The 26,240-nt window shown below is 43.7% G+C and overlaps 1 protein-coding gene and 1 long non-coding RNA gene across 2 annotated transcripts in view; one reads left to right on the top strand and one right to left on the bottom strand.

Annotated features, from left to right (window-relative positions):
* The window catches only part of LOC308482847, a 358,341-nt gene that overhangs the window by 155,993 nt on the left and 176,108 nt on the right, over positions 1-26,240 (bottom strand). The gene's annotated exons all lie outside the window — the stretch shown is intronic.
* PRDM2 (PR/SET domain 2) overlaps positions 1-26,240 on the top strand; it is a 49,726-nt gene that overhangs the window by 6,275 nt on the left and 17,211 nt on the right. The window contains exons 3-6 of the mRNA XM_081015971.1: positions 7,718-7,835; positions 8,888-8,991; positions 9,927-10,079; positions 16,369-16,495. Of these exons, the coding sequence (XP_080872097.1) occupies positions 7,718-7,835; positions 8,888-8,991; positions 9,927-10,079; positions 16,369-16,495 (502 nt within the window). The remainder of the gene's footprint in view (positions 1-7,717; positions 7,836-8,887; positions 8,992-9,926; positions 10,080-16,368; positions 16,496-26,240) is intronic.

The raw sequence follows: 26,240 nt of genomic DNA, 5'->3' as shown, positions 1-26,240 counted from the left end.
AATATAATTGCTCAGATGTTAGCATACATATCTACACTTACTTTCTTCTGGTAAAAATAGTAATCCCAACTGAAATCCAAAATGTAAGTCTTCATTATTGTAATGCCAAATGTCCTGTTCTCTCCTTCTCTCTCCCTCTTTCTGGTTGGGAAGTTGGGAAGTTCTATTATGTGAAAATTGATTTGTGTTCAGTTAACTAGATTGTAGAATAATTTCACTGGCCCCTTCTTCAAGAGCACTCTTCTCTAAGAAAGCTTTAGTTATTTTGCATGAGTAATACTTATATTTAGGCCATTTTTTAAAAATCAGAAACTTGAGTTCACTCTTTCTCCCTCCTCCCTTCAATCTTAGCTCCATAATTAATATAATTTACCCCCCAAAAGAGAGAGATATTAAGCAAAGATCTTTGCATGCCTTCAACATGAAACCCTGGAACTGATTAAATGGTCCTCTAGCTACGTATTTTTGCATGTTTGAGAGTGTGGTCTTTTATGCTAGCCTTCTTCAGCCTGGTGCTCTCTTGTGTTGTTGGATTCACAGGAAGACCCACACCTAAATATCTAAAATGCCCACTTTCTTTTGAGATGAGCTTATTAGTAAAAAGAGAGGGTGTCCTCGTATCACAACCAGTCCCTTTTACCCAGCCCCCAGGTCATTGGTCCTTCATAGTCTGGCCCATCTCCCCTCCAGGTTGCACTTTGGAGAAAGGGAAAATTCCAGTTGTGTCTGCACCCAAACTACAATCTATAGAGAATTTGGTGGCACTTTCCCTTAGAAAGAGTTTTTGTCGCTGTTTCTATTTGCGTTGTATTTGTCATGTTGAATCTTTGTGATGTTCCTATCCTTCTCACTCTGCCAATGGCATGTTGTGAACTTAAATTAATAAGAGCATCGTTAGCATCAGCATCATTATTAAATAAAATCATTGGAGGCTATATGTTGCACCCTTTTCCTCCTGTGCCAGAGCATGCATCTACTTTAAAAGCAAAGCCAGGGTGACGTGGGATCTGAAAAGCTATTACTTTCCCACTTCCTCTCCCATTCTGTTGCAGACAGATGCTGCTGCTGTATTGTTGTTGAAAAGGAACAAGCCTGGGTGATAGGGCACAGCTAAAATGTTGTCGCAGGATACTCAGTGTGGTAGGATTGCCACACAGGAATCCTCCTAGTAGCCATTCTGCTGTGATTTGGACTCTTTCTTCTCATAAGTTGTCCCCACCCCACGCCAGCTATATACTCCACTAGTGGTGGTACTGGTGCAACAAAAGTTGGCAGAAGGACATTGGCAGACTTCACATGTGGATATTGACATTGGCCTACAGTCGGAGCAGTCTTTTTATACCTGTGTGACCTTGATTAAACATGTTTCCTTCTCCCCCTTTGAATTGAAATGGGGGGTTGACTATGATAGTGGACAGATGATGTGGATCTATTTATTTATGTGGATATTACTGGTGTATGTTTATAACCTTTCTCTCCTGCCCTTCCTCCAAGGAGAAAACAGCAATCCCCTGCACATTTTATCTTCATAGCAACTCTGCTTTGGAGCCAGTACTGGCAGCTCCCACAAGGCAGAACTGATTTACAGGGAAGGCCATAGCTTTGCAGGTGAAAGGTCCCTGGTTCAATTCCCAGCATCTCCTAAGTAGGCATGAAAAGAACCTCTGCCTGAGATGGGGAGCTGCTGTCAGTCAGTGTAGTGATAAAGGGAACTGCTGATTTTGTCAACCTGGTGCCCTCCTGATGTTTTGGACTACAATAAGTTCCAGCCAGCATGGCTGCTGATCTGGTCCAAAACAATGATATCCAACAGTAGTCATGGCAAAGGCTCTATTGGATTTGAAATTGTTTTTATATGTGCAATTGTTTTAACTGTTTTTATAATGTAAGTTGTTACTGTATTTTGAAATTGCTTTGAGATGCTTTCATAAATGAAATCATCACCATCATCTGGGGTTCCCTGAGTTTTTGAAGACAATAATGAGCTAAACTGACCAATGGTGAGACTTCCAATGAAACTTTTTTTTAAGAAAAAGGGAGGTTACATCCGCCAGTAAGAGCACAAGCTGTAGAGGAGAACGATTAATAGAATTTTGGGGCCATAATTACCAACGTGAAGAGACGGGTGGCACTTTGGTCTAAACCACTGAGCCTAGGGCTTGCCGATCGGAAGGTCAGCGGTTCAAATCCCTGTGACGGTGTGAGCTCCCGTTGCTCGGTCCCAGCTCCTGCCCACCTAGCAGTTTGAAAGCATGTCAAAGTGCAAGTAGATAAATAGGTACCACTCTGGTGGGAAGGTAAACGGCGTTTCTGTGTGCTGCTCTGGTTTCGCCAGAAGCGGCTTAGTCATGCTGGCCACATGACCCAGAAAAACTGTCTGTGGACAAACGTCAGCTCCCTTGGCCAGTACAGCAAGATGAGCGCCACAACCCCAGAGTCGTTTGCGACTGGACTTAACTGTCAGGGGTCCTTTACCTTTTTTTAAAATTATCAACATGATGCATAAGTTGACATCTCTGCTTGAAGGTAAAATGTCAGCTGATTACTGGGGAAAGCATGTTAAGATGACATCTAATGACCTCACCATGTTAAAGTTTATTCCCCATGTAGGGTGGTTCTTTTTAGTTGAAAAAGTCTCCTTCGTGGTCACTAGTTGCTATATTGAAAGCTAATAGTTTGAATTTGAAGTTAACATGTTGTAAAGCAGTTGGAAGGGTGCAATGCCTCTCGAATGACTGGCCATAAATCTCACCTGAAAGGTCCTAGTCTGGTTATTTCAAATAAGCATGCAGCTCCTCACCCATGCAACTGTTGTATTTGTGTATAATACATACATACAACAACCCTTCTGTCAGCAAGCAAAAATCAAGGGGAGAGTTTTAAAAGTTGCAAAATACCAAACAATAAAAGCACTCACAAATTTCTCAAAATAAAAACCAGGTCATGGCCCTACCTAAGGTGGGTCACAAGAGCAATGCTACATCATAGAAACATATGTTTAACAATTGATAAATGGGTCCTGGAATGTTTGTTTGGGTTAAAGGTGGGTGTTGAGTCTGAAAAAGAAGACTGCTGAGCTCAGTGATTGTGCTGAAGTCTCCCAAGGTTGTTGTCTGGCTGTCAAAATGACATCAGATTTGATGCCAGGCAAACTTTCCTGGGGAGGGTGTTCCACTTGCATCAACAACTGAGAAGATTTTTCTTGAATTCAGATGACGGTGAAGGGACAGGGTGTACTGAACAAAGGTCTTTGGATAACACATGTACCAATAGGGCAGGCTCATACGGCAGCATTAGGATTTCAAAGGTTAGAACTAGCACTTAAAATTGTGCTCAGGACCAGCAGCCCACATACTTTTTGAAGAAATGCCAAGATAGCTGAACTCTGCTAGTATAGGACACAGCTGCTAGGCTGATAACTAGTTTTCCTGAGCAGTCTTCAAAGGCAGGCCCACCTACTACATGTTTCAGCCTCACAATCTGGAGGTTTACCATGGCCAGGCTATCTTTGTCCAGGAGGTGTCACTGTTGGTGTGCCATTCTTAGCTGGAGGAAGCCACTTTGTGCCTCAGTGTAGTTGATGGTCAGGGGTGATGGGGGTTGCAGCTCATTGATACCTGGAGAGCCAATGGTTGCCGTTCTGTGCTCTAAGTAAATAACTATCTGCTTGCTGCAAAGTTGAATAGCGGGTCTTTATGCACAGATTTATGTAGATATACCGACTTGTAGTGAAGGGCACCCTAGTATTCAGAGGATAGTTGTGTGTTTCATATGCTCCTCTCTCCCGCAAGCCAGTATTACACAGATCTTTTCCAGGTGAGATAAATAATTAGAAAGAACTATTGAAATTAAATAGGTTGGGTCTTGAGCACTGCTTGGGTGAGTGATCACTTGGAGTCGTAATTCAGCTTCTCTGAACTCTTGAGCAAAAGCCACAGGTATAACATGCATTTCCACTTAGCTGTTCTTTTTGCCAGTAAACCCTTTAGTTTACTGGGGGCCTTACAGTTCTCTTCTAAGAAGGAATCAGCATTTTAAAATAGTTACGTTTTGTGCAGGTTTAGGATTTGTGACTTGTGAACTCCATTAAAATTACCTGCTTTTGAGTACATCTCTGTGTGAAGGATAAGGAATGTGTTTGCCAGCCAGATGTTCTTAGACTCGGACCTCCATGAGCAGGGTTCAAAATTACTAGAGTGCCAGGTGCATTTTGCACCTAAAGATTCTCCATTTCCGAGCACCTCAACAAGTCTGGGTGCCATTTTTTTGCACCTGCCTGACACTCAAGGATTACTGAAATGTATGTGCTTTGAAGCCTCAAAGTATATGTTAAGGATAGACAATACATCAAGGAGTTCAACAATTAAGAGTAGAGTGTTTTGAAAACTGACGTTTGGTACCAATATTTTGATTGTAAACACCAAATTAAACATACATCAACAATTTCTGCTAAAAATGTGCTATTAACAATGTGCCACTTATGTGGATGGCATATTTATTCATGCTTATCAAATAATAAAAAGTGTTGTCGACCCCCCCCCCCCAGCCCAAGTGGCAACTAGACATTCTGTTTTGGTGCCCACAACCCAGGTCCCAGAAGCCATTTGGCTCCTAGCTTTTCTACCCCAGTTTCTAACACTGCCCATGAGCCTTAGCTAGCATAACTGATGGCCAGGGATGATGAAAGTTTTAGTCCAAGCACATCTGGAGAGCCCTAGGTTGCCTACCTCTGCTTTTTGGCTCCACTGAACCCACATTTTGTAAACTGAATGTAGGCTGCTGCTGAGAATGATTCTGGCAGATATTTTTTTTAAAAAAAAATCTTCATGCTTATCCAAATGAGCAGGGTTCCACAAATACTGGATTACAACCAGCCTATCTTTGTGCTTTGTGGAGGAAACATTTCAAGGTGTGATGAAAAAGATCCAAACTTTGCTGCTTAGAACAGTCTTAAGATGGAGAGCAGGAGGGTCCAATGCACACTTATAGTGCAATCCTTGCATATTTACTCAGATGGGTTCCTCTGTGTACCAGAAGGGCTTATACCTTGATGAACGTACAAAGGATTGAAATCCAGTTATGTTAGACTGAGCTATGAGCAAGCATGTTTCAAGCAGTACTATAGGTTACTAGGACAGAGAAAGATGGATGTCCTTGCCTTGAAAATTAAACACCAGTGGTAATTCAGATCTGCCTCTACCACTGCTCAGAACACATGGGACTCTTTGTAGGGTAGAGGATGGGGTGAGGAACAATTATTTTGCTTTACTTTGCTTCATAAGCAAAGTTCCAGAATGAAGAATGTTGATGAGTTGAAGGCATTGGGACTGATAGAATTGCTGGAGCCCTAGTACGACTCCCGATGACCCCTTCCAATAACATCCTCATCGTTCTGTTCTATACAGTCATACCTTGGGTTACAGACGCTTCAGGTTGCACGTTTTCGGGTTACGGATGCGCCGAAACCCAGAAGTACCAGAATTGGTTACTTCTGGGTTTCGGCACATGCGCAGAAGCACTAAATTGTGTTTTCGGCATGCGCAGAAACGCTGAATCGCAACCCGTGCATGCGCAGACGCAGCACTGCAGGTTGCGAACGTGCCTCCTGCACGGATCATATTTGAAACCCAAGCATCCACTGTATTAGCTACTGCCACAGAAGAGTCATCAGGGCCTCTTGTAGTAGTGTTGCCACAATGCCAAGAGCTGTCATTCTCCTCTTGGAGAGGGAGAATACCTTCATGGCAGAGCATGTGTTTTGCATGCAGAAGGTCCCGGGTTCAATGTCTGTCATCTTCAGTCTAAAGGATCAGGTAGCAGGTGATGGGGAAGACTTTCTACCTGAGACCCTGGGGAGATACAGCCAGTCACAGTAGAAAGCACTGCACTGGGTATAAGGCAGGTTTCCACGTTCTGTTGCCCACAGGGGGAAGCTGTTTAGTATCTGAAGTATTAGTTGTTAAACTTATGGCATACTTGGTCTTTCTTTCTTTCTTTCTTTCTTTCTTTCTTTCATCTCTGTATTTTATAGCTATTTCTTGCTTACTGAAGTGAATTTCACCACTAGCTCTGATATACACCATGCTTGGAAGTGATATTAAGAGACAAACTGATATTTACAGCTTAATCCTGGCCAAGCAACACTGAAGCAAATGGGTTTTACATATACAGTCTTCCACAGTAAAGCTTGATCTGTTATTTATAAGTATTAATATGATTTTATTAACCACAGTGAAGCTTGTTTTACTTAAACTATGAAGCCCTGGGTTCATGCATTCCACCCCTCCTTCTCCATCACTTCTCTGAGTTAGATAATTTCACTTCTGGACTAGATGAACCACAGCTGCTTATGTGCAAGCCCAAGAAACTGCTTAATCTTATTTGTGGTTTGTCTGAAACAAGCCTGCTTCAAACAGTTTTATTTAATCAAACCATAGTTAGTATTAAGTGCAGTTTAGGGTTCAGATGTTACGCTCTTCTGTGTTTAAATGGAATGACTTCTCGTTTCTCACAACCATATTGGAAGACGTTGAGGAAAGTACATAATCCTCAGGCTTATTGAAGCTAGCTTTCATCACACCAAACTATTGTTTATTGCAGGGTTCACCAGGCTTTTGGGGCCAGTGGGCTCATCAGGAATATTGAGAATGTTGTGAGCACCAGTCCCAAAATGACCGTCAAGGGGGCATGGCCTATCACAAAGTAGCTGCCATGGGGACATGTCTTAACATAAAATAGATATTTTCTGAGATATTTTATGGATGCGCATACTGTGATAATTCACACACAGCCTATATCTTTGCTTTATTTTACTATGCCTTGGTCTGTTGCTTCTGTAATAACTAGAGTAGAAGCGGAGTGAAGCATATATCTTTGACTGAAAGGAAGGTAGCTATATTTGCTATTAAAATAAGTGCTCCAAAAGTAATTTCCTTCACATACCTGTGCCTAGCCTTGTAATCCCTTTTGAATAGCAGTACTTCAGAGGAATAAGAAAAAGAATTATTCATTGGCAGTGATGCTGATCTTTAGATATACATGCTGGGTGCACAGATAATATCTGCTTAATTTGGTTGGGGCATATCAGTACACAATTGGCTTCCAAAGTCAAGAGCCATCCCACAATACTTGGGGGCAATGGGGGAAGAATATATTCAAATACAGGTAGAGATGCTTAGGCCAGGTGTCTGTAGTAGGTGAGGAGCATGGTTTTGAGGAAAAGTTGTGAATAAAGCCCAGATGTAGACCATCGTAACCTACTTTGCAGACTCCTTGTAAGGAATGGCAACAAGAGCTATACAACAAGCAGACCATATTGGAGACATCCCACCCTCCTTGTTTGTTCTTGCATATTGTGTGTCTGAAAATGAAAGCTGCATTTCTGTTTAGTATGTCTAGTAGCTAGCGATAGCCCTACCCTCTCTAAGTTTAAAAAGTCACGTATCCTGCTGGCCATCACAGCATCTGGTGGATCACTGAGTAGATTATGCATTGGATGAAGGATTTCAAGTGTTTCTCTTGATGTCATCATTTTCAAATGTGCTTGGTAAACTAGTGTTTATGTGAAGTTGAAATGCCAGCTATTGCAACACAGCTTTGTTTATGGATTCTTGTGTTGTGCTGCCAATTGTAACGCAGGTGGGTTGTCAAATTCTGCCATGTGTTTACCGTTGGGCTGTCCCCTTCCTATTTTTGTTTGGTTTTGTTTTCTTCATAGAACTCAACGGAGCCTTCAGTATCAGTTGAGACTTTGGCCGATGTACCTGAGCACGTGCTTAAAGGACTTCCTGAGGAAGTGAGACTTCTCCCATCTGCTGTTGACAAGACACGGCTTGGTAAGTAAATCTAGAAACAAGCTGCGGGCAGAGAGGCTGCTTGCACTGAAGAATGTTTAACCTGGGGAGTGTGGGGTGGAATCCTTCTCACGATTTGCTACAACAGGGTGACTACATGATGCACCCTCAGCCCATGGTTTGAAATGTGGTATCCAATTGTCTCCTGCACTCTAAAGTCAACAGCACTACCTGGTTTGAGGTGAACTTAGATCAGCAGCACTACTGGCAAATGGCAGCCCAAAACTGAATGTTTTGTTTTGAGGTTTGGACAAAGACTTTCCAAGTTACTAACCCCAGTTGGTATACGGACATTACTCACACCTCTAAAACCCTGATACTTATCCTTGGCAACCAAACAGTTTGCAGTCCTTGGGGTGGCAAGTTGAAATGTAGAAGAGGCATCCGTAAATGAGTAGACTTTACACATATTGCTATCATTGAAATTGCCCCCATGGATACATTATCAAGCTGCCCACAAAGAGATACATCTGGGTCCCGTGAGAGCAGGTTTTGTCTCTTAAGGTCATCCAGGAAAGATGGATGTATTCAGGAATGTTTCCCAGGGATGGAGGAGATGTAAAGTAGTACACCAAAAGGTGGGACAGGCTGGTTTCTTTCCCCCGCCCCCAAAAAGAAGAAGCGTGCCTGTCCATTTTGCCTTATATCTCAGGTTCTACCAACTTTTCATTTAAAAGTGAATGCTGGAGATGACCCCTTCAGAACCTTGATCCAGGTCCCTTCTCCCAGCAGATTGTATCCATTTTTACTGCCCCCCTCCCAGTTCCCAATCCCAGATTATGTAGCCATCAGCATCCTGGCATTTTACTGCTTTTTCTGTTTCATGTGTTTTGCTGTTAGTTGCATGTCATTTTGTGATATGCTTGTTTCCCCTCCCCTCTTTTTGGCTTCTCTGCTGTTCCCCCCTTTATTTAGCCCGGCAAAGTTACAGTGTATTTATGGAATCGCTTTGTTGTCGCTACGCAGTGTTGCAAGGTTTTGAAGTATGCAATACTACCAAAGAGTCTGATTGTGGTTCCTCATTTGATCTTCAGGTGTCTGGGCAACAAAGCCAATTTTCAGAGGCAGAAAGTTTGGCCCGTTTGCTGGTGACAAGAAGAAACGATCTCAGGTTAAAAGCAATGTGTACATGTGGGAGGTAAGCAGTGACTGATGAGCAATTCCTTTTTTATATATAATGATTTGAAAGTTCTATAATCCTTTTTAAAAAGTAGCTCATGGTGGCTAATGGCATCACTATCAAACAATAAAGCATATAAAATAAGATATCAAACAATAAGCATATAAACCGTAGATAGTTTTTCTCTTGGTTTTAAGGATCACCAAAGGCAAATCAGAAATGTAATTAAAATTAAAATGTAGCTTAACTCTCTTGCTATGGTAGCTGGCATTGTTAGACCAAGCCATGGTTTGTTTACTTTTTAGTTTCTGAGAAGTAGGGGTAAGAGACTACTAAGAGGGATGCAATAAATGCTTATAAAATCATGACTGAAGTATAGAGCAAGTGTGAGAAATCTCAATCCTGCCTGGGGGCCAAGTGTAACCCTTGGGCTTCCCTGTTTGCCCCCGGAAGACTCCTCAGGCCATTCCTTGCTGGTCCTGCTGAAATGTGCCCTTGAGCTGTAATAATGCCTCTTGTTTGCAGGCAAGGAAGGCAAAAATTCTCTTGTAAATTTTCAATAAATATTGTGCAGAACGGTGTCTGCAAAAGTTGTCCTTCTTGCTTATTCTGCTTCACTGTGCATTCAGCCGTAATCTAATGCAGATGCAGTAGTTAAGATAGATTCCAAAGTCAATGATCTTGTTGCTGCACATCCCTTTCTCCTCCACCACCAGTGAGTAGCAAAAATAGGCCTAAAGCCCAGACTTCCCACTTCAGAGAGCAACTTCCTGTCAGCACTGCCATGTGAGTAGGTAGTCTTCAGTCTTCCAAGGTGCTCCATATGGACCCAGTCATATAAAACACCCACATTTTAAAACTGAGACAATGGGTGCATGCTCTCATGATTAATGAGTACTTTTGTTTCTTTCCTCCTCTCTGTCTCCATGCACACATATGTTCAACCTCACAAGGTCTATTACCCAAACTTGGGATGGATGTGTGTTGATGCCACAGATCCAGAGAAGGGGAACTGGCTGCGCTATGTGAACTGGGCTCGCTCAGGAAAGGAGCAGAACCTATTCCCTTTGGAGATCAACAGAACCATCTACTACAAAACTTTAAAGGTAGCAGTGCCTCTGCTTATATCAGTTGCCTTTGTACAAATTTCAATACCCTGTCTTCCCATTGCTGCTGTGCAAAAGTGCAACCTGCTACTACAGGAGATGCAACATAGCTTCGTGGCGGAGTACCCGAGTGGCAGCCAGAAGCCCTCAAGTTCATTTCGTGGCATCTTCCACTTTAAAAGTTCTCTGGTAAAAAGCATAGCCTTAGCTCTTTGGGGTGGAGCTGTGCTAGGCTAGATGGGCCAGAAAAGTATGACTTTTTAAAAAGCTGTTCAGCTCTTTCTCAGGGACTTTGGGAGTCTCCCATACATCTCTTTGCAAGAGACTGTAGTTCAGTGGTAAGATTGCTTGTTTTGCATAGATGTTTTTTTAAAGTTGTGGTCCATCCTTATTGTTTCAAATGCATTTGAAAGGGTGGGGTATAGGTTTTCCAAATAAACTGAATAAGGGCCACGTTAGAAATAGATTGGTGACCACAGTTAAATGCTCCATTTGAGGGATATGTGCAATTGCAGTACATTGCGTCTGATATTTTATGACATAGGGCTGTATCCAGTGGTTAGTCCTACTCAGATTAAACGCATTAAAATTAATGGGCACGAGTAACTTAGATCTATTGGTTTCAGTGGGTCTGTTCTTAGTGGGATACAGCCCATAAATCCCTAGTTGGCTGCTTGACCCATCGTTTTGCTTCGTGACATGCAGTCCTTGAGCCTTCTGGAGGGATCCCTAATATTGATGTCAAATAGTCCTTCTTTCTACTGCCAGCATCTCCACTCTCCTGTAAGTAAGGGGGGGGGAGACCCTGTGGCCTTTTCTGACACTTCTCTGACATGCTAGCCATCTTGAAGGCATGCTTTTCCCCCTTTAATGAAGTGTCACTCCAATAAAATAGCTGTGTATTCTTGTTTCCTCTTCCACTCCTCTTTCCTTTAGGTGCCCTATATTTTCTTCTGGTTTGTAAGTCATAAGCCAAGAATTGTCTCTTTAAAAAAATAATAATGGTATAGTTCCTAGCAAAAAAGTAAAGGACCCCTGCACGGTTAAATCCAGTCAAACTTGACTATGGGGTGCGGCGCTTATCTCACTTCAGGCCAAGGGTTCTGGCATTTGTCCACAGACAGCTTTCCGGGTCATGCAGCCAGCATGACTAAACCTCTTCTGGCTCAACGGGACACCCTGACAAGTGCCTTGGTTATGTTCCGTTGGTCACAGGTCATTTGCCAGAAAACCTTTTCTCCATTGTTTCCAATAAACATTACTGTACGTTTGACACTTGGCCATGAAACATTTGCTCTTTATGCATATTGCTGTTGATGCGGGGTGGGGGTGGAATTGATGCATGCTTTTCGAGACAACACTTATCCAAGTTACAGATAAATTCTTGAGGTTGCAAAACTGTTACAACGATCATAGCTTTTTAAGGTGCATTAACAAGAAAACATTGTTACAAGAAAACAAGAAAACTACCAGTGACATCCTTCTTGGTTATTTTTGTAATCACGTTCAGAAACAAACAGTTTAATGTTAATAATATTAGCTAAAACACCAGATATTATGAGAAGAAGGTTACAAATGTTGCATTGGTGACTACAGAATTACCTGATACTGTTTCTTCTTCTGTGTTGTTTTATTTGGCTCATTTTGCTGTTGATATTTTGTGATGGTGGTGTTTAATGTTGCTGTTTATCATAGTTGACTTTTAAAAATATTATAAGGTACCTTGGATATTTTTAATTCTATGTCACTGCACACTTGTGTAGATAATAGCATTACTTGTAGAGTGCGTTTTCCTTTCTTGGTCAGTTCTAAATTTATACTAACCTTCTGCTATAGTCAAAATCTGAACAAAACTTACCTATGTGTGTCAAATTGTAGACTTCTGTGATCTAATCAAACTGTTAATCAATGATAATTAGTCAAACCCATTTTAATGCTAATATGTTTTCCCCAGTAGAGTTGTACATCTTCAGCCTTTTATGTTTTGCTATCTTGCCTATGTAATTAGAATGAGGTTTTTATAATCCTTGAATATGTCACCTCATCACAATTTCAGAGCACCTAGATCCAGGAATTATTAGGAAGCTGTAACAAAATTAAATTATTTCTACTACCTGTTTATTCTTGGAGGGGAGGAGACTTATGGCAATCAGCCTTTTGAGTGTCAGCTATCAGTTTTTTCAACAGACATGTGATTTGAGATTCTTTATATAGGTGGAAAGCCACCGCTAACTTTCCAAGGAAGCAGTGCCAGGAACAACATGATACCACCTGCTGAATACCATTGAGAGCACCTGGTAGCATGGCTCTGTTAATTGTGCTAAAAATCTGATTTTTTAAAAAAAAATTGGGTGAACCTCTTTGAGAATCATAACGGTTGAAAAGTGTTCTGAAAATATGGTAAAATTGGTGTGTTTTTTTTAGAATTGTGTTTTGATCCAATAAAAGGATTAGTTTTGATCCAATATAAGATGAGCCCTGCTGGATTAGACCAAAGATCCGTGTAGTCCAGCCTCCTGTTCTCACAGTGGCCCACCAGATGCCTGTGGGAAACCCACAAGCAGGACACAAGCACAAGAGTTTTCTCCCTTCCTGTGATTTCCAGCAACTGGTATCCTTCTCCCTCCAGAGGAGGGCAACCAAAATGGTCAAAGGCCTGGAAACGATGCCTTATGAGGAACGGCTAAGGGAGCTGGGCATGTTTAGCCTGGAGAAGAGGAGGTTAAGGGGTGATATGATAGCCATGTTCAAATATATAAAAGGATGTCACATAGAGGAGGGAGAAAGGTTGTTTTCTGCTGCTCCAGAGAAGCGGACATGGAGCAATGGATCCAAACTACAAGAAAGAAGATTCCACCTAAACATTAGGAAGAATTTCCTGACAGTAAGAGCTGTTCGACAGTGGAATTTGCTGCCAAGGAGTGTGGTGGAGTCTCCTTCTTTGGAGGTCTTTAAGCAGAGGCTTAACAACCATATGTCAGGAGTGCTCTGATGGTGTTTCCTGCTTGGCAGAGGGTTGGACTCGATGGCCCTTGTGGTCTCTTCCAACTCTATGATTCTATGATTCTTTTTCTCCCTGCATATGCATGAATTCCCCCTGGATCGCTTTTACAAAACCGGTGTTAGATTGGCTACATTCTAGTAGATTGGCTACAGGTATGGATATTGATCTAAGGGACAAGTTGCATATTTTTTCCAGAAGTTCAGCAACTTTACATTTGAGTGTTTTGAAAACTCTCTGGTGGATGCTGCCTTGGGCCCAGTGATTTATCTTGCACTTAGGCTGTAATCCTATGTGTGCGTTCTCAGGATTAAGACCCATTGAAGACAATGTGATTTACATCTTAGTAAACATGCTTAGCATTGCACTGTTTAAAGTATTTTCGCTACCTTTTTACAGCTATATTGCTGCAAAAAGACATACAGACAAAGGTATAGTGGGAAAAATAATTGCATCAGAACAACTGTGTGCAAATTCATATGAGAAGCTCCTCTGGACTAGCTGTTCATGCTATTGGTTAAAAGCAGCCTTGACTTCTATTACAGTATCTATGGAGGATGGGGAGCATCAGAATATGTCAGCATAACCCAGAATGTTTGTGTACATGCCTGGTCATGAACGTACTCAGGAGACTTTGGGCGATGTTGTTAACTTTCAATAAAGAACTGTATGATAGTGAATGTAAAACAGTTGATACTCTTATCAGGTCAGAGTGTTTTCTGTCCTGCAGTTCTCTTACACAAGCTAAAACTGGTGGGGAGAGTATCGTTTCATTCTTGCCCTGCTTGCGGGGGTAAAAAAAAGGGTAAAGGTACCCCTGCCCGTACGGGCCAGTCTTGACAGACTCTAGGGTTGTGCACTCATCTCACTCTATAGGCCGGGAGCCAGCGCTGTCCGCAGACACTTCCAGGTCACGTGGCCAGCGTTACAAGCTGCATCTGGCGAGCCAGCGCAGCACACGGAACGCCGTTTACCTTCCCGCTGGTAAGCAGTCCCTATTTATCTACTTGCACCCGGGGGTGCTTTCGAACTGCTAGGTTGGCAGGCGCTGGGACCGAACGACGGGAGCGCACCCCGCCACGGGGATTCGAACCGCCGACCATGCGATCGGCAAGTCCTAGGCGCTGAGGTTTTACCCACAGCGCCACCTGCGTCCCTCAGAGTAGATGCATTGAAATCAGTGGCCACTACCATTCATTTCATTGAATCTACTCTGAGTAGTACTAGCATCCACTACAACCCAATATATACAACCTCGGGTTACAGACGTGTCAGGTTACAGATGCTTCAGGTTACAGACTCCGCTAATCCAGAAATAGTACCGGGTTAAGAACTTTGCTTCAGGATGAGAACAGAAATCGTGCGGCGGCAGCGGGAGGCCCCATTAGCTAAAGTAGTACCTCAGGTTAAGAACAGTTTCAGGTTAAGAACTTAATTCGTTCTGGAGGTACCACTGTACAGGGTAAGGAATCAGAGGTAAATGTACTTCGGTATTACATCACATCATGACTGGCTGGAAAAGGTTCATGTATCTGTAGGAGGGAAATTACAACGTGTTCACTTATATGTTAAGAGGCGCTTTAGTAAGAGCTTTTCTACACTCTCATGAGGTTGGGCTGAGTGATCTTTTGTAGTCCCTTGCATTCTTTGATTCTGAAATCTACTTTTATATCCCCACCTGAATGTTTATTAAAAGGCTGGCAGATATAAATAAAAATGCATGTTATTATCAGTGTATAATGATATTGTCAGTACAGTCAGTTAACAGGTCTCAAAAGCGAAGACAGACAAGGTGGGCAGTAAAACTGATACGGCAGTCTTCATTTGCTTTAGTGCAAGGAACTGTAGTCTCAAAGTTCTGGAGGGCACCAAGTTGTTAAAGGCTGATTTAGGTCTGGTAAGCTAGATACACAAATGTTCTGACAGCTACCTCCAATTGCAGGCGGGGGGGGGGGGAACCTTGGGCTTCAAGGCCTACTTGCTTGGTGACCTTGGACCTGTTACTATCTCTCAGCCTAATTTACTGCAAATAATTGTTGTGAGGCTAATCCAAGCAGGGGGGAAAATCCAAATAAAGGCCTTGCAAAACAGTTTTTATACCCCTCTGTAAAAGCTGGTCTTTGCGATGTGTGTGTGTGTGTGTCTATTTTCTGCCCTGCCAGTAGCATGAGAGAGAGAGAGCCTCGTTACTTTGCATTCTTTGGTGTTTGGCCTGCTGGGTTGATCAATTTTACTGAGCTGACCCTGGATACTTTTATCTGCTGGGCTTTTTCCTGCACTGTATATTTTGATCTTACGATATTGCTGTGGCAGGGAGGGTGCTGTTGTAGAAGGGAAATAAATATCTCTAATACATGAATGAAGTCTTAAGATGTTGGGGGGGAGGGTGGACTTGATGTGTAAAGAGATGCCAAGGTCATAGATAATTGTTGGGACTCTTGTTTATGAATCCACCTGAAATTTAAGATCAAAGTCAGAGGGAGGGATGAACTGGGGAGAGGGACATTTTAGTGGTGGTGTCCCATTAGACTGTCCTTTCCCCAATAGATGAGGGGGCTTTTTCTGTTTCTTAAGAGAAGACCATTCTGTTGCTGAAGTTTTTAGAATCGTCATCATATTTGTTTTAAATCCCTTCTATGTGTGTTGATCATTACGCTTGAGCTGCTTGCTTGTAACAGCAGAAAATATGGGAGGTCAGACGCGAACATCCTAGAGATGTTTAAAGTAAAATGTGAAAGATTCTGTTTCCTTTCAAATGCATTGTTCATTTTTCCTCCTTGCCTTTTTGAGAAGAACCTGTTGAAATGAGCGATGCCATTTGGAGAGGTGTGGGTTTTCTTGTCCTTTTTTTTTTTTCCCCTTGCTTGCTTGCTTCTCTCCCAATCTGCCATAAAGCAAGCTGGAGTTTCAGTGCAATGTGCAAGTCATGCTAATGCGCTGGATAAATGCAATCCTCCTTCCAGCAGAGGGGTGTGGTGCAACTGGCTCGCTCTTTCTTTCTCTCCCTCTCTCTCTCCTCTCTTCTGTTCCTTCCCTTGTGACGCTGCGCTTGCACAAGCCACCAAGGGTTAAAGAGTCCTTCCTGTTTGGCCAGGCAGGCAGTTAGGAAATCTGTTCTTAGTGCAGAGTACAGCTGTTTGTGATCCGCACAGCAAGCTCCACGCCCTCTGGCCCTGAGCCTGCTTCTCTCTCTGTCTCTCTCTCTCTCCCCCCCCCCTTCTTTTTTTTTTTTTTATTAACAACCTTCCTCTTGATTGGTGTCCTGCTTGTCTCTTCTTATTCCTCCAGCCAATTGAGCCAGGCGAGGAGCTCCTGGTGTGGTACAATGGGGAAGACAACCCAGAGATAGCAGCTGCTATCGAAGAGGAGAGAGCCAGCAATCGCAGCAAGAGGAACTCTCCGAAAACCAAGAAAGGTAAGAAGTTTCGCCTCCCTCTCTCTCCCATCTCTCCCGTTCTCTGTGTGAAGGAAAAATCCAAGGTGGGGTGCGTGGCATGGAGTGGCATGAAAAAAGGCAAACTTTTTTTCTTCTTCTCTTCCTTCCTTACCCCCCCCCCCCCCCAGTTCCTGCTTGTAGGATTAAGAAACGCTCCTAATACTTTCTCACTGAAGGGAGTGTCATACCAGCAAGTATGTCTGTGTGACCTTTTTCCCCCCCAAGCTCTGGTGCTTGCCTCCTCAATTTAAACAGCTTCCAGTTAAAGGTGTGTGTGTGTGTGTGTGTGTGTGTGTGTGTGTGTATGTTCTCTGCCGTCTACCCCCCTTTCATTCGATCAAAGAGTAGAACGGTCACATCAATTTCCTTTGGGGGGGGGGGGGATTTGACAGTTTTTTCTCCGCTGTGTCGGTCCTTTTCAAACCAGAAGTTAGTTAAAACTTGAAGGAGAAAAATAACCTGCTGGCAAGTTGAGTTTTTAAGGTTTTCATGTTTTTGCTTTATCAGACGTGTTGGGAGAACGATGTGGTTCTCTTTTTTTAACACCGTGGAAGTATTTTTAGTTGCCTTTGTTGTTTATTGCACTTTGTGCCAGCAGATGGATTCTGAAAATGATTTCAAAAGATTTAAAAAGCACTGCATTTTTATTTTATTTTTTAAGTATGCAAACATTTTATATTGCCTCCCGATAGTGTTAACTGACATGAGTTTAGGTAGCAAATGACTTTTTGGTGCATGGAGAATGCCAAGTATTGAATTCAGACAGGTTGCATTTAGGGTTTTATTTCAGAGTGGTGTTGAAATTTAGGTGATGACTCATCAAGACACGGCATTTGCATTTATTCCTTCATTATGCCTTTACTGTTTGCAGCACTGCACTAAAGAAAACTAGGCCTGTAGTTTGTGTTTTTTAATTTTAAATTTCTTATTGCGGGTGGGGCTGCTTTTGAAATTAATGGGAAGGAAAAGATCAGTTTATATTCAGAGAGGTTAACGAAAAACAAGGCCTCCATGTGTACATATTAAGGACATGTTTCAATTTGTAATGAATCAAACAAGTTATTATGATAGAAATAATAACAAGACAGGTGAGAAGGAAGAAACTCATTTGTTTGTGGGTTTGTAAGCAAATAAAATATTTCAGCATCATTGTGAATGAAAAATACATTGTTGTTTTTTAAAATAAAAAAAAATTAAATGTGGTTTTAGATAGTGGCTAAAATATAGGTTTTCCTATTGTACTGCTGAACTTCTGTGATAAGATGTAGGTGCCTTTGAGTTATAACTTCTGCACATTTCTGACAATGATGGAAGAAACAGAATATTTCTTAATATACTGTCCAGAGTAATTGGGGTTGTATTAAATTAAGTTTAACTTAGAGTAGACCTATTGAAATTAATGAACCTAAGATAGTCATGTCCATTAGCTTAAGAGGGTATGACTCTGAGGAGGACTAACATAATGTTTTGTTTTGTTTTGTTTTGTTTTGTTTTACTCCAGAAAATGTGCTTCTAGGCTTTATATATGTATCCAGTCCTAACAAGAAAGCTGCTGCTCCTTTTAATATTAGTAGTAATTAGTATTAGTAGTACAGTGGTACCTCGGGTTACATGCGTTTCAGATTACATGCGCTTCAGGTTACAGATTCCGCTAACCCAGAAATAGTACCTCGGGTTAAGAACTTTGCTTCAGGATGAGAACAGAAATTGGGCTCCTGTGGTGTGGCGGCAGCAGGAGGCCCCATTAGCTAAAGTGGTGCTTCAGGTTAAGAACAGTTTCAGGTTAAGAATGGACCTCCGGAACGAATTAAGTACTTAACCCGAGGTACCACTGTATTAGTAGTGGATCCACATTCCAGGAGCGATAATGTTACAGAGTGAGTTGGTGCCTTTATTTACTTCACACTAGTTTGTGGGGAAGGGCAGGGTGAAGCCAGCCCACTTGGCCATTGAATCATTGAAGGATCAAGGACAGACAGTCCATATGGTCCCCTCCAGATGTTCTGGACTCCAGCTCCCATCGTCCCTTGTCATTAGCCATGTTGTCCAGGTCTGATAGGAGTTGGAGTCTACAATATCCTCAGTCTAAGAACAAAAATGGAGGATGTCATCTTATGTTCACTAACTTTGAAACAATCCCATTGGTCAGGTGAGCAAATCACATGCTGGGAATGGCACCGGCCTTATTAGTTGTGAAGTTGCTTGAGCTAATCCAAAGGAAACAACATAAGAAAAGCCCTGCTTAGATCAGGCAAGAGGTCCAGCATCCTGTTTTCCCAGTGGCCAATGAGGTGCCTAAATGGGAAACCCACAAGCAGGTCCTGAGTGCAACAGCCCGCTTTACACTTGATAGTCACAACAGCCGGTATTGAGAGACATAACACCTTCAACAGGGAAGGCAGAATATAGTCATCGTGGCTACTAGCCATTGATCGCCTCGTCCTCCAAAGCTTACATAGCTACTTCATAAGACTGTTCCAGGAGATGGGAAGTGCCAGATGGTCAGGTTCTCTCAACTGATAAAGGAGGGCCTTGCTGTTTGCACTTTGCCCTCTGCCCATGCAACCCAGTGGAAGGGGTCATTTTGGGGGGGAAGGAGGTGCCAAATGACAATTAGTCCCAGCTGAGTTGATTCAGCCAGCTTGAATGTCAAAAACTTGAGGGCTGCAATGCTTGGGATCAAAAGCTCAAAACAGTCCCCACTGAGTCCCCTGCCACTGCACCGCTTCCAGTACTAGTCCTACTCAGAGTAGACCCATTGAAATAACTAGATGTGACTTACTGCCTCCAACTATGGAGGCAGAGCATAGCCTTCCTCTCCATGAATTAGTCTAATCTTTCAAAGCCATCATAAGTTGATAGCCATCACAAGTTCCATAGTTTGCTATGCATGAAGAATTGCTTCTTTTCTTCCGCAAATCTTCCAATGTTCAGCTTCAATGGATGTCCATGGGTTATGAGAGCAGGAGCAAAACGTTTTGCTATCCACTTTGTTATGCTATGCATAATTTTATAATCATCTGTTATGTCACCTCTTACTCTCATTTTCTCTAAATTAAAAAGTCCCGAACACTGCAAACTTTCTTAGAAATGTGTGTTCAGGGAAGAATCTGGGAATAATTATTCATTATGGGGGGGGGGGTCCCTTTTGCCACCCCCAACCCTTGCAGACACATCAACCAATATTGGGCTTATAGGACAATACATACTGGGGAAGAGTTGGGTGACTTCCCTCTCTACTTTTATTTTGTCTTTACAAAACTGCCGCGTTTTGTCTTTTGTTGTTGTGATGTTTTTTTAAAAAAGAATGCTTTTGAAAACTAGGAATGGCTGCATGTGCAGAATCAGTTTGGTTGCTGTTTTGAAGCCTGAGTCTCCAACTGGAATTCAACTGGAGTTGGGAGCAAAGGAATGACCATATCTGAGTGAATCCACTTAACCTTGGAAAATACATCTGCAGTTTGTTTCCCTATTCTTCCCCAGAGTAACTAAATTAGAAGCAACTCCCTCAGAAGCTGCTCTGTGTCTCTCTGTCCTGTGTGTAATTTCTGTTGCTGATGCAGCTATTAGGAAGTTGGGAAGCTGCCTTGTGCAGAGTCAGACCATTGGTCTATGTGGTTCAGCATTATCTACACTGACTTGCGCGGCTCTTTGGGATTACTTTCCCAGCTCTATCTAGAGATGCCTGGGATTTGACTTGGGACCTCCTGACTGGAAATTAGATGCTCTACCACACAGCTATGGTTCTTCTCCTAAAAGCAAAGCAAGGCTGGTATTGTCTACACTGGCTGGCAGCAGCTCTCCAGGGTTCCAAGCAGGGCATGTAACCTGGGAGCTTCAGCATGCAAAGCAAGAGGAATGGTCCTTTCCCAAATTTGCAAGCTGTTTCTCTTTTTAAATTCAAGGTTGACACTTAAGCATACCTGGGCTCCTTTGGGAGGAAGGGCAGGATATGAAATAAAATAAAAGCCCCATGAGAAGAGCCCTGCTGGATCAGGCATCCTGTTATCACACTTTCTAACCAGTTGGCTATAGGAAGCCTGTAAGTAGGTCCTAAATGCAGCAGTGGTCCCTCCATTTGTGATTCCCAGCAACTGGTATTTAGAGACATAGCACTTCCAACAGAGGAGGGAGAAAATAGTCATAGCCTAATGAGACAGATAAAGTTGACATGTATTTTAATCTGTAATTTTAGTTTATAATGTATATTTGTAACTGTTGGTTTTATTCATTTATTAATTTTTTAAACTTGTTTTTAACTTGTATAGTGAGATTATACACACACACATTTGTAAACATTAAAAGTTCTATTTACAACTACAAATTTTGTTAAATAAATAAAATATTGCCTAGTAGTCATTCTACTTCTACAGAGGCAGTGATGGCCACCAACTGGGATGGATTTAAAAGAGGATTGGATGAATTTGTGGAGGAGTTATCAGTGGCTACTAGTCATGATGGCTGTGCTCTACCTTCCCAGTTGGAGGATGTATCGCTTCTGAATACCAGCTATTGAAACGCCAGGAGTGGGAGGGTTGCTCTTGTGAGTTGTGCTCGCAGGCTTCCCATAGACCTCTGGTTGGCCACTGTGAGAATAGGAAGCCAGCTTGGATGGGCCAGTGGCCTGATCCATCAGGCCTGTCTTACATTCTTAGTATTGAGAGGCATACTGCCTCACACTGAAGGTAATACAGAGCACAGGGGCACCTTCTGATGAAAATTTCCATGCCTTTGAATGTATACATAGGAATAAACTTCTGCCCATTACTACCAATAATAATAATACATGTGCATAAAAACCCCAAGTAGTAGCCCCATGTGTGAAGCATGGTGCAAGTGTTATCTCAGACATCTAATACACACACAGCAGCAGATGCTTGTTTTTACATACAGTGAGCATCTCTGTTTATTATATACAGTGGTGCCTCGCAATACAAAATTAATCCGTTCCGCGAGTGTCTTCGTCTAGCGGTTTTTTCGTCTTGCGAAGCAACCCTATTAGCGGATTAGCGCTATTAGCGGTTTAGCGGCTATTAAAGGCTTAGCGGCTTAGCGGCTTAGCTGCTAAAAGGCTATTAGTGGCTTAGCGGCTTAGAGAAAGGGGGCGGAGCGGAAAAAAAATCTCAAGACTCGCAAGACATTTTCGTCTTGCGAAGCAAGCCCATAGGGAAATTCGTCCTGCGAAGCAACTCAAAAACGGAAAACCCTTTCGTCTAGCGGGTTTTCCGTCTTGCGAGGCATTCGTCTTGCGGGGCACCACTGTAATGGTGATGGTGATGATGATGTATTATTTATACCCCGCCCATCTGGCTGTGTTTTCCTAGCTCAGGGGTAGGCAACCTAAGGTCCACGGGCCAAATGTGGCCCAATCGCCTTCTAAATCCAGCCCACAGACAGTCCGGGAATCATCGTGTTTTTGAGTAGAATGTGTCCTTTTATTTAAAATGCATCTCTGGGTTATTTGTGGGGCCTGCCTTTGGTCTCTACATTAGCAGAATATGTGCTTTTATTGAAAATGCATCTCTGGGTTATTTGTGGGGCATAGGAATTCGTTCATTTCCCCCAAAAAAATATAGTCCGGCCCACTACATGGTCTGTGGGACAGTGGACTGGCCCACTGCTGAAAAAGGTTGCTGACCCCTGCCCTAGCCACTCTGGGCTGCTCCCAACAGAATATTAAAAACACAATAAAACATCAAACGATAAAATCTTGCCTAAGCAGGGCTGCCTTCAGATGTCTTCTAAAAGTCAGATAGTTGTTTATATCCTTGACATCTGATGGGAGGGCGTCGCTACCAAGAAGGCCCTCTGCAATTGTATGCAATAGCCTTGTGTGTTAATGTTAGAAACCTTTTGGCCATACACTTTCCCAAGTTTACATAGAGCAGGCATGCCTGGCTGGAGGTTAAAAAGAAAAGTTTTCAGAAATGAATTAGGTTCCTACCATTTCACCACTTCACACAACACGCAGTAGATATGCAGAATTTGTGATGACAGCCTCTAGTTCAGCTAGCTTTAGAATGGGATTAGACTAGTTCAGCGATGTGAAGAGGTCTATCAACAAGCTGTTGGTTCATGATGGCTGTTGTAGATCCTCCACATTCCTGGGCAGTGTACCATTGAATCACAAGTGGGAGGGCTTTTGCTTTCAGGCTTGGCTGCTGGGAATCCAGGAAGCATCCGGTTGGCTAATGCTGCAAACAGGATGCTGGACTAGATGGGCCTTTGGTTTTTCTGTAGCCCAGACATAGTAAGACAAGAAGGCAGCATGCTGCCTCTGAGCACCAGTTTGCACGCAGTACAGATGGGGAGAGGCTATTGCATGATCTCCTGCTTCTGGGTTTCCCATGGGCATCTATCTGGCTGGCCACTGTGAAAACAGGAAGCTGGGGCAAATAGACCTTTGCATGATCCAGCAGCATTCTTTTTATGTTCTTAGTCTTATGTTTGTCTTATATTCCTAGTCAAGAATGAAACCTGGGTAAGAGAGCTTACCTCTCTTCTGGCCTGTTGTGGTGTGGGCAGATCAATATCGGGACCATAACTTGAATGATAAAGAACATGCAATTTCTCTTGAGGCATTTCCACCAGAATCCTAACATAAATCTTCCAGTTTCTGCTTAGATTCTCCCAGAACAGCTTGCCATGGTTCTGCATGGGGTATTTTCATGGGCCAAGACAGTTAACGAAGTGATCTACAAGTCTGGGGGTAGTTTGATAACAAGCTATCCAAGCATACTGCTCTTCCCAGCTGGAACAACTGCTCCATTGTATTCTGGGGTTTTTGAGGAGGGGGGCATGACTTCGAGTAGAGCCTGGAAAATGACAATTATTCTGCTTTTTTGCTAACAGGCATACTAACAGGTGCTGAGGTAAATGTGTCAGGCTCTGAATATACTGTAGCTGGGCTCAAAAGATGTTGAAGGGCTTATGTAATCCTCCTGGAATAGTTCCATAAACTTCCCTCCGGGGCCTTGAAAACTTCTACGGCTATTCATACCAGCTTCCACAGTTCACTTTACAAAGTGTGACCAGGATCTGAAAAGCTGGTTAGTTTCCTGTGCCAAAGTGGGTTGTGGACTTGTTTCAAGTCTGTTTTAAAAAATGTGTTTTTTTCCTCTCCAACTTAAAGGAGATTTAAAAGTAGTTTGTGATGTGGGGAAGGGTCTGGAATCCCAGCAGTGCATGCAATCTGTCTAAAATTGCTCTCTAGCTAGGAACAAATGAGACGGTCTTATTCCAAGGCAGTGTATGAGTCGGTCTAGCACAATATTTTATACTCAGTAGATTCTACAGTGACTCTCCAGGGTTTCAGACAAGTGCTCTTTCCCAGTCATAGCTGGAGATGTTGGCAGGATTGAATCTGAGTCCTCCTACATGCGAAACAGCTGCTCTGCCATGGATCTGCAGCCTATATTGAATTCAGTATCTTCCAGAACTGAATTTGTTCCTGAAAGTTAACTGGTTTTAGAGGATTCTGTAACCTAATACGATCTACTAGTGTCATACATTTAGTTGAACGCATAATAAATTTTTAGCACTATGAAATGAGTTTACTTTAATTTTTATTTATAAAAGTATGCATGTACTGACAAGTCATGTAAAATATTGAGGTGGTGTGGAAGATATTCAGTAAAATGCAAGATCATTAAAGTGTGGCTAGTCAAGAAAGTTTATTACAGTGGTACCTCAGGTTACAGACGCTTCAGGTTACAGACTCCACTAACCCAGAAGTACCGTATTTTTCGCACCATAGGGCGCACCGGACCATAGGGCGCACCCAGTTTTGGGGGGGGGGAATAAAGGAGAAAAATTATTTTTCCCCCCCAGGCGTGGGGCTGGGGCGGGGGAAGCTCGAGCTTCCCCTGACCCCAGCCCCCAAACAGGCAGCTCTCTGCAAGCCGCGGGAGCGCTCCCGCTGCTTGCGGAGAGGTGCGCGAAGCCTGGGCGCGCTGCTCTCAGCGCGCGCAGGCTTCGGCATGCTGGCAGCTCTCCGCAAGCAGCGGGACCGCTCCCGCTGCTTGCGGAGAGGTGCGCGAAGCCTGGGCGCGCTGCTCTCAGCGCGCGCAGGCTTCGGCATGGTGGCAGCTCTCCGCAAGCAGCGGGACCGCTCCCGCTGCTTGCGGAGAGGTGCGCGAAGCCTGGGCGCGCTGCTCTCAGCGCGCGCAGGCTTCGGCATGCTGGCAGCTCCCCACAAGCAGCGGGAGCAGTCCCGCTGCTTGCGGAGAGGTGCGCGAAGCCTGGGCGCGCTGCTCTCAGCGCGCGCAGGCTTCGGCATGCTGGCAGCTCTCCGCAAGCAGCGGGACCGCTCCTGCTGATTGCGGAGAGGTGCGCGAAGCCTGGGCGCGCTGCTCTCAGCGCGCGCAGGCTTTGGCATGCTGGCAGCTCCCCACAAGCAGCGGGAGCAGTCCCGCTGCTTGCGGAGAGGTGCGCGAAGCCTGGGCGCGCTGCTCTCAGCGCGCGAAGGCTTCGGCATGCTGGCAGCTCTCCGCAAGCAGCGGGACCGCTCCTGCTGATTGCGGAGAGGTGCGCGAAGCCTGGGCGCGCTGCTCTCAGCGCGCGCAGGCTTCGGCATGCTGGCAGCTCCCCACAAGCAGCGGGAGCAGTCCCGCTGCTTGCGGAGAGGTGCGCGAAGCCTGGGCGCGCTGCTCTCAGCGCGCGCAGGCTTCGGCATGCTGGCAGCTCCCCGCAAGCAGCGGGACCGCTCCCGCTGCTTGCGGAGAGGTGCGCGAAGCCTGGAGAGCGTGAGGGGTCGGTGCGCACCGACCCCTCTCGCTCTCCAGGCTTCAGCGAAAGCCTGCATTCGCACCATAGGACGCACACACATTTCCCCTTCATTTTTGGAGGGGAAAAAGTGCGTCCTATGGTGCGAAAAATACGGTAGTACCTCGGGTTAAGAACTTTACTTCAGGATGAGAACAGAAATTGTGCAGCGGCAGCAGGAGGCCCCATTAGCTAAAGTGGTACCTCAGGTTAAGAACAGTTTCAGGTTAAGAATGGACCTCCGGAACGAATTAAGTTCTTAACCAGAGGTATCACTGTATTAAGATTTGAGTCAATGTGTGTGCTAAAGGAACTGCCAAGACAGCTGCCAATTTCCAAGGTAAACCACAAATTGAAAACAATCACGCAAAATGAATAAAATATCGTATTAATAATTTTGAAAAACCTTTAAAAAGAGAAATGAACCACATGAACTTTACAAACACCACTAGACTTGCATGCCTTAAAACCAGCTTCTCTGCTTCTGCCACCTTGGTTCCTTTACGTAGGAAAATGTGTGTTTGTGCATTTCGAAACATTCTCTATTTCAATTGATGTGGATGAAGAAGGACTCTAAGGCACGTGAGAAGCAAAAGGAGCCTGAGGTTGTGCTGTTCAGGTGCCCTCAGCAGCATATTGTGGGAGCAGTGTGCCCAACGGGCCCCGAGACTGCACCAGATGCCTGAGGATATTCTGTATTCTGCAGCCCCAATGGTGTTGATCATTGAGTAACCCAGTCAAACACACCAACAATGCTCTCATTACCACCTTTGCATTTTGGCTGTACAAGATTTGCTGAAGCGTGAATTGACTGTAGCAGTATGGTTGAATGTTTCATAAGAGGTCCCGTCCCCCCACAATCCATTTGTCCTCGTTTTTCTTCCTATTCTCCCCCACCCCACCCCCCCAATCATTCATCTTGCCTTAATACTTTCCCACCAAATACCCCAATCTGATTGGC

This window comes from Podarcis pityusensis (assembly GCF_964106645.2).
Source record: "Podarcis pityusensis genome assembly, chromosome: 8".
Classification (NCBI taxonomy): domain Eukaryota; kingdom Metazoa; phylum Chordata; class Lepidosauria; order Squamata; family Lacertidae; genus Podarcis; species Podarcis pityusensis.
The sequence above is the reverse complement of the archived record's forward strand: the minus strand, read 5'-3'. Positions and strand labels throughout refer to the sequence as shown.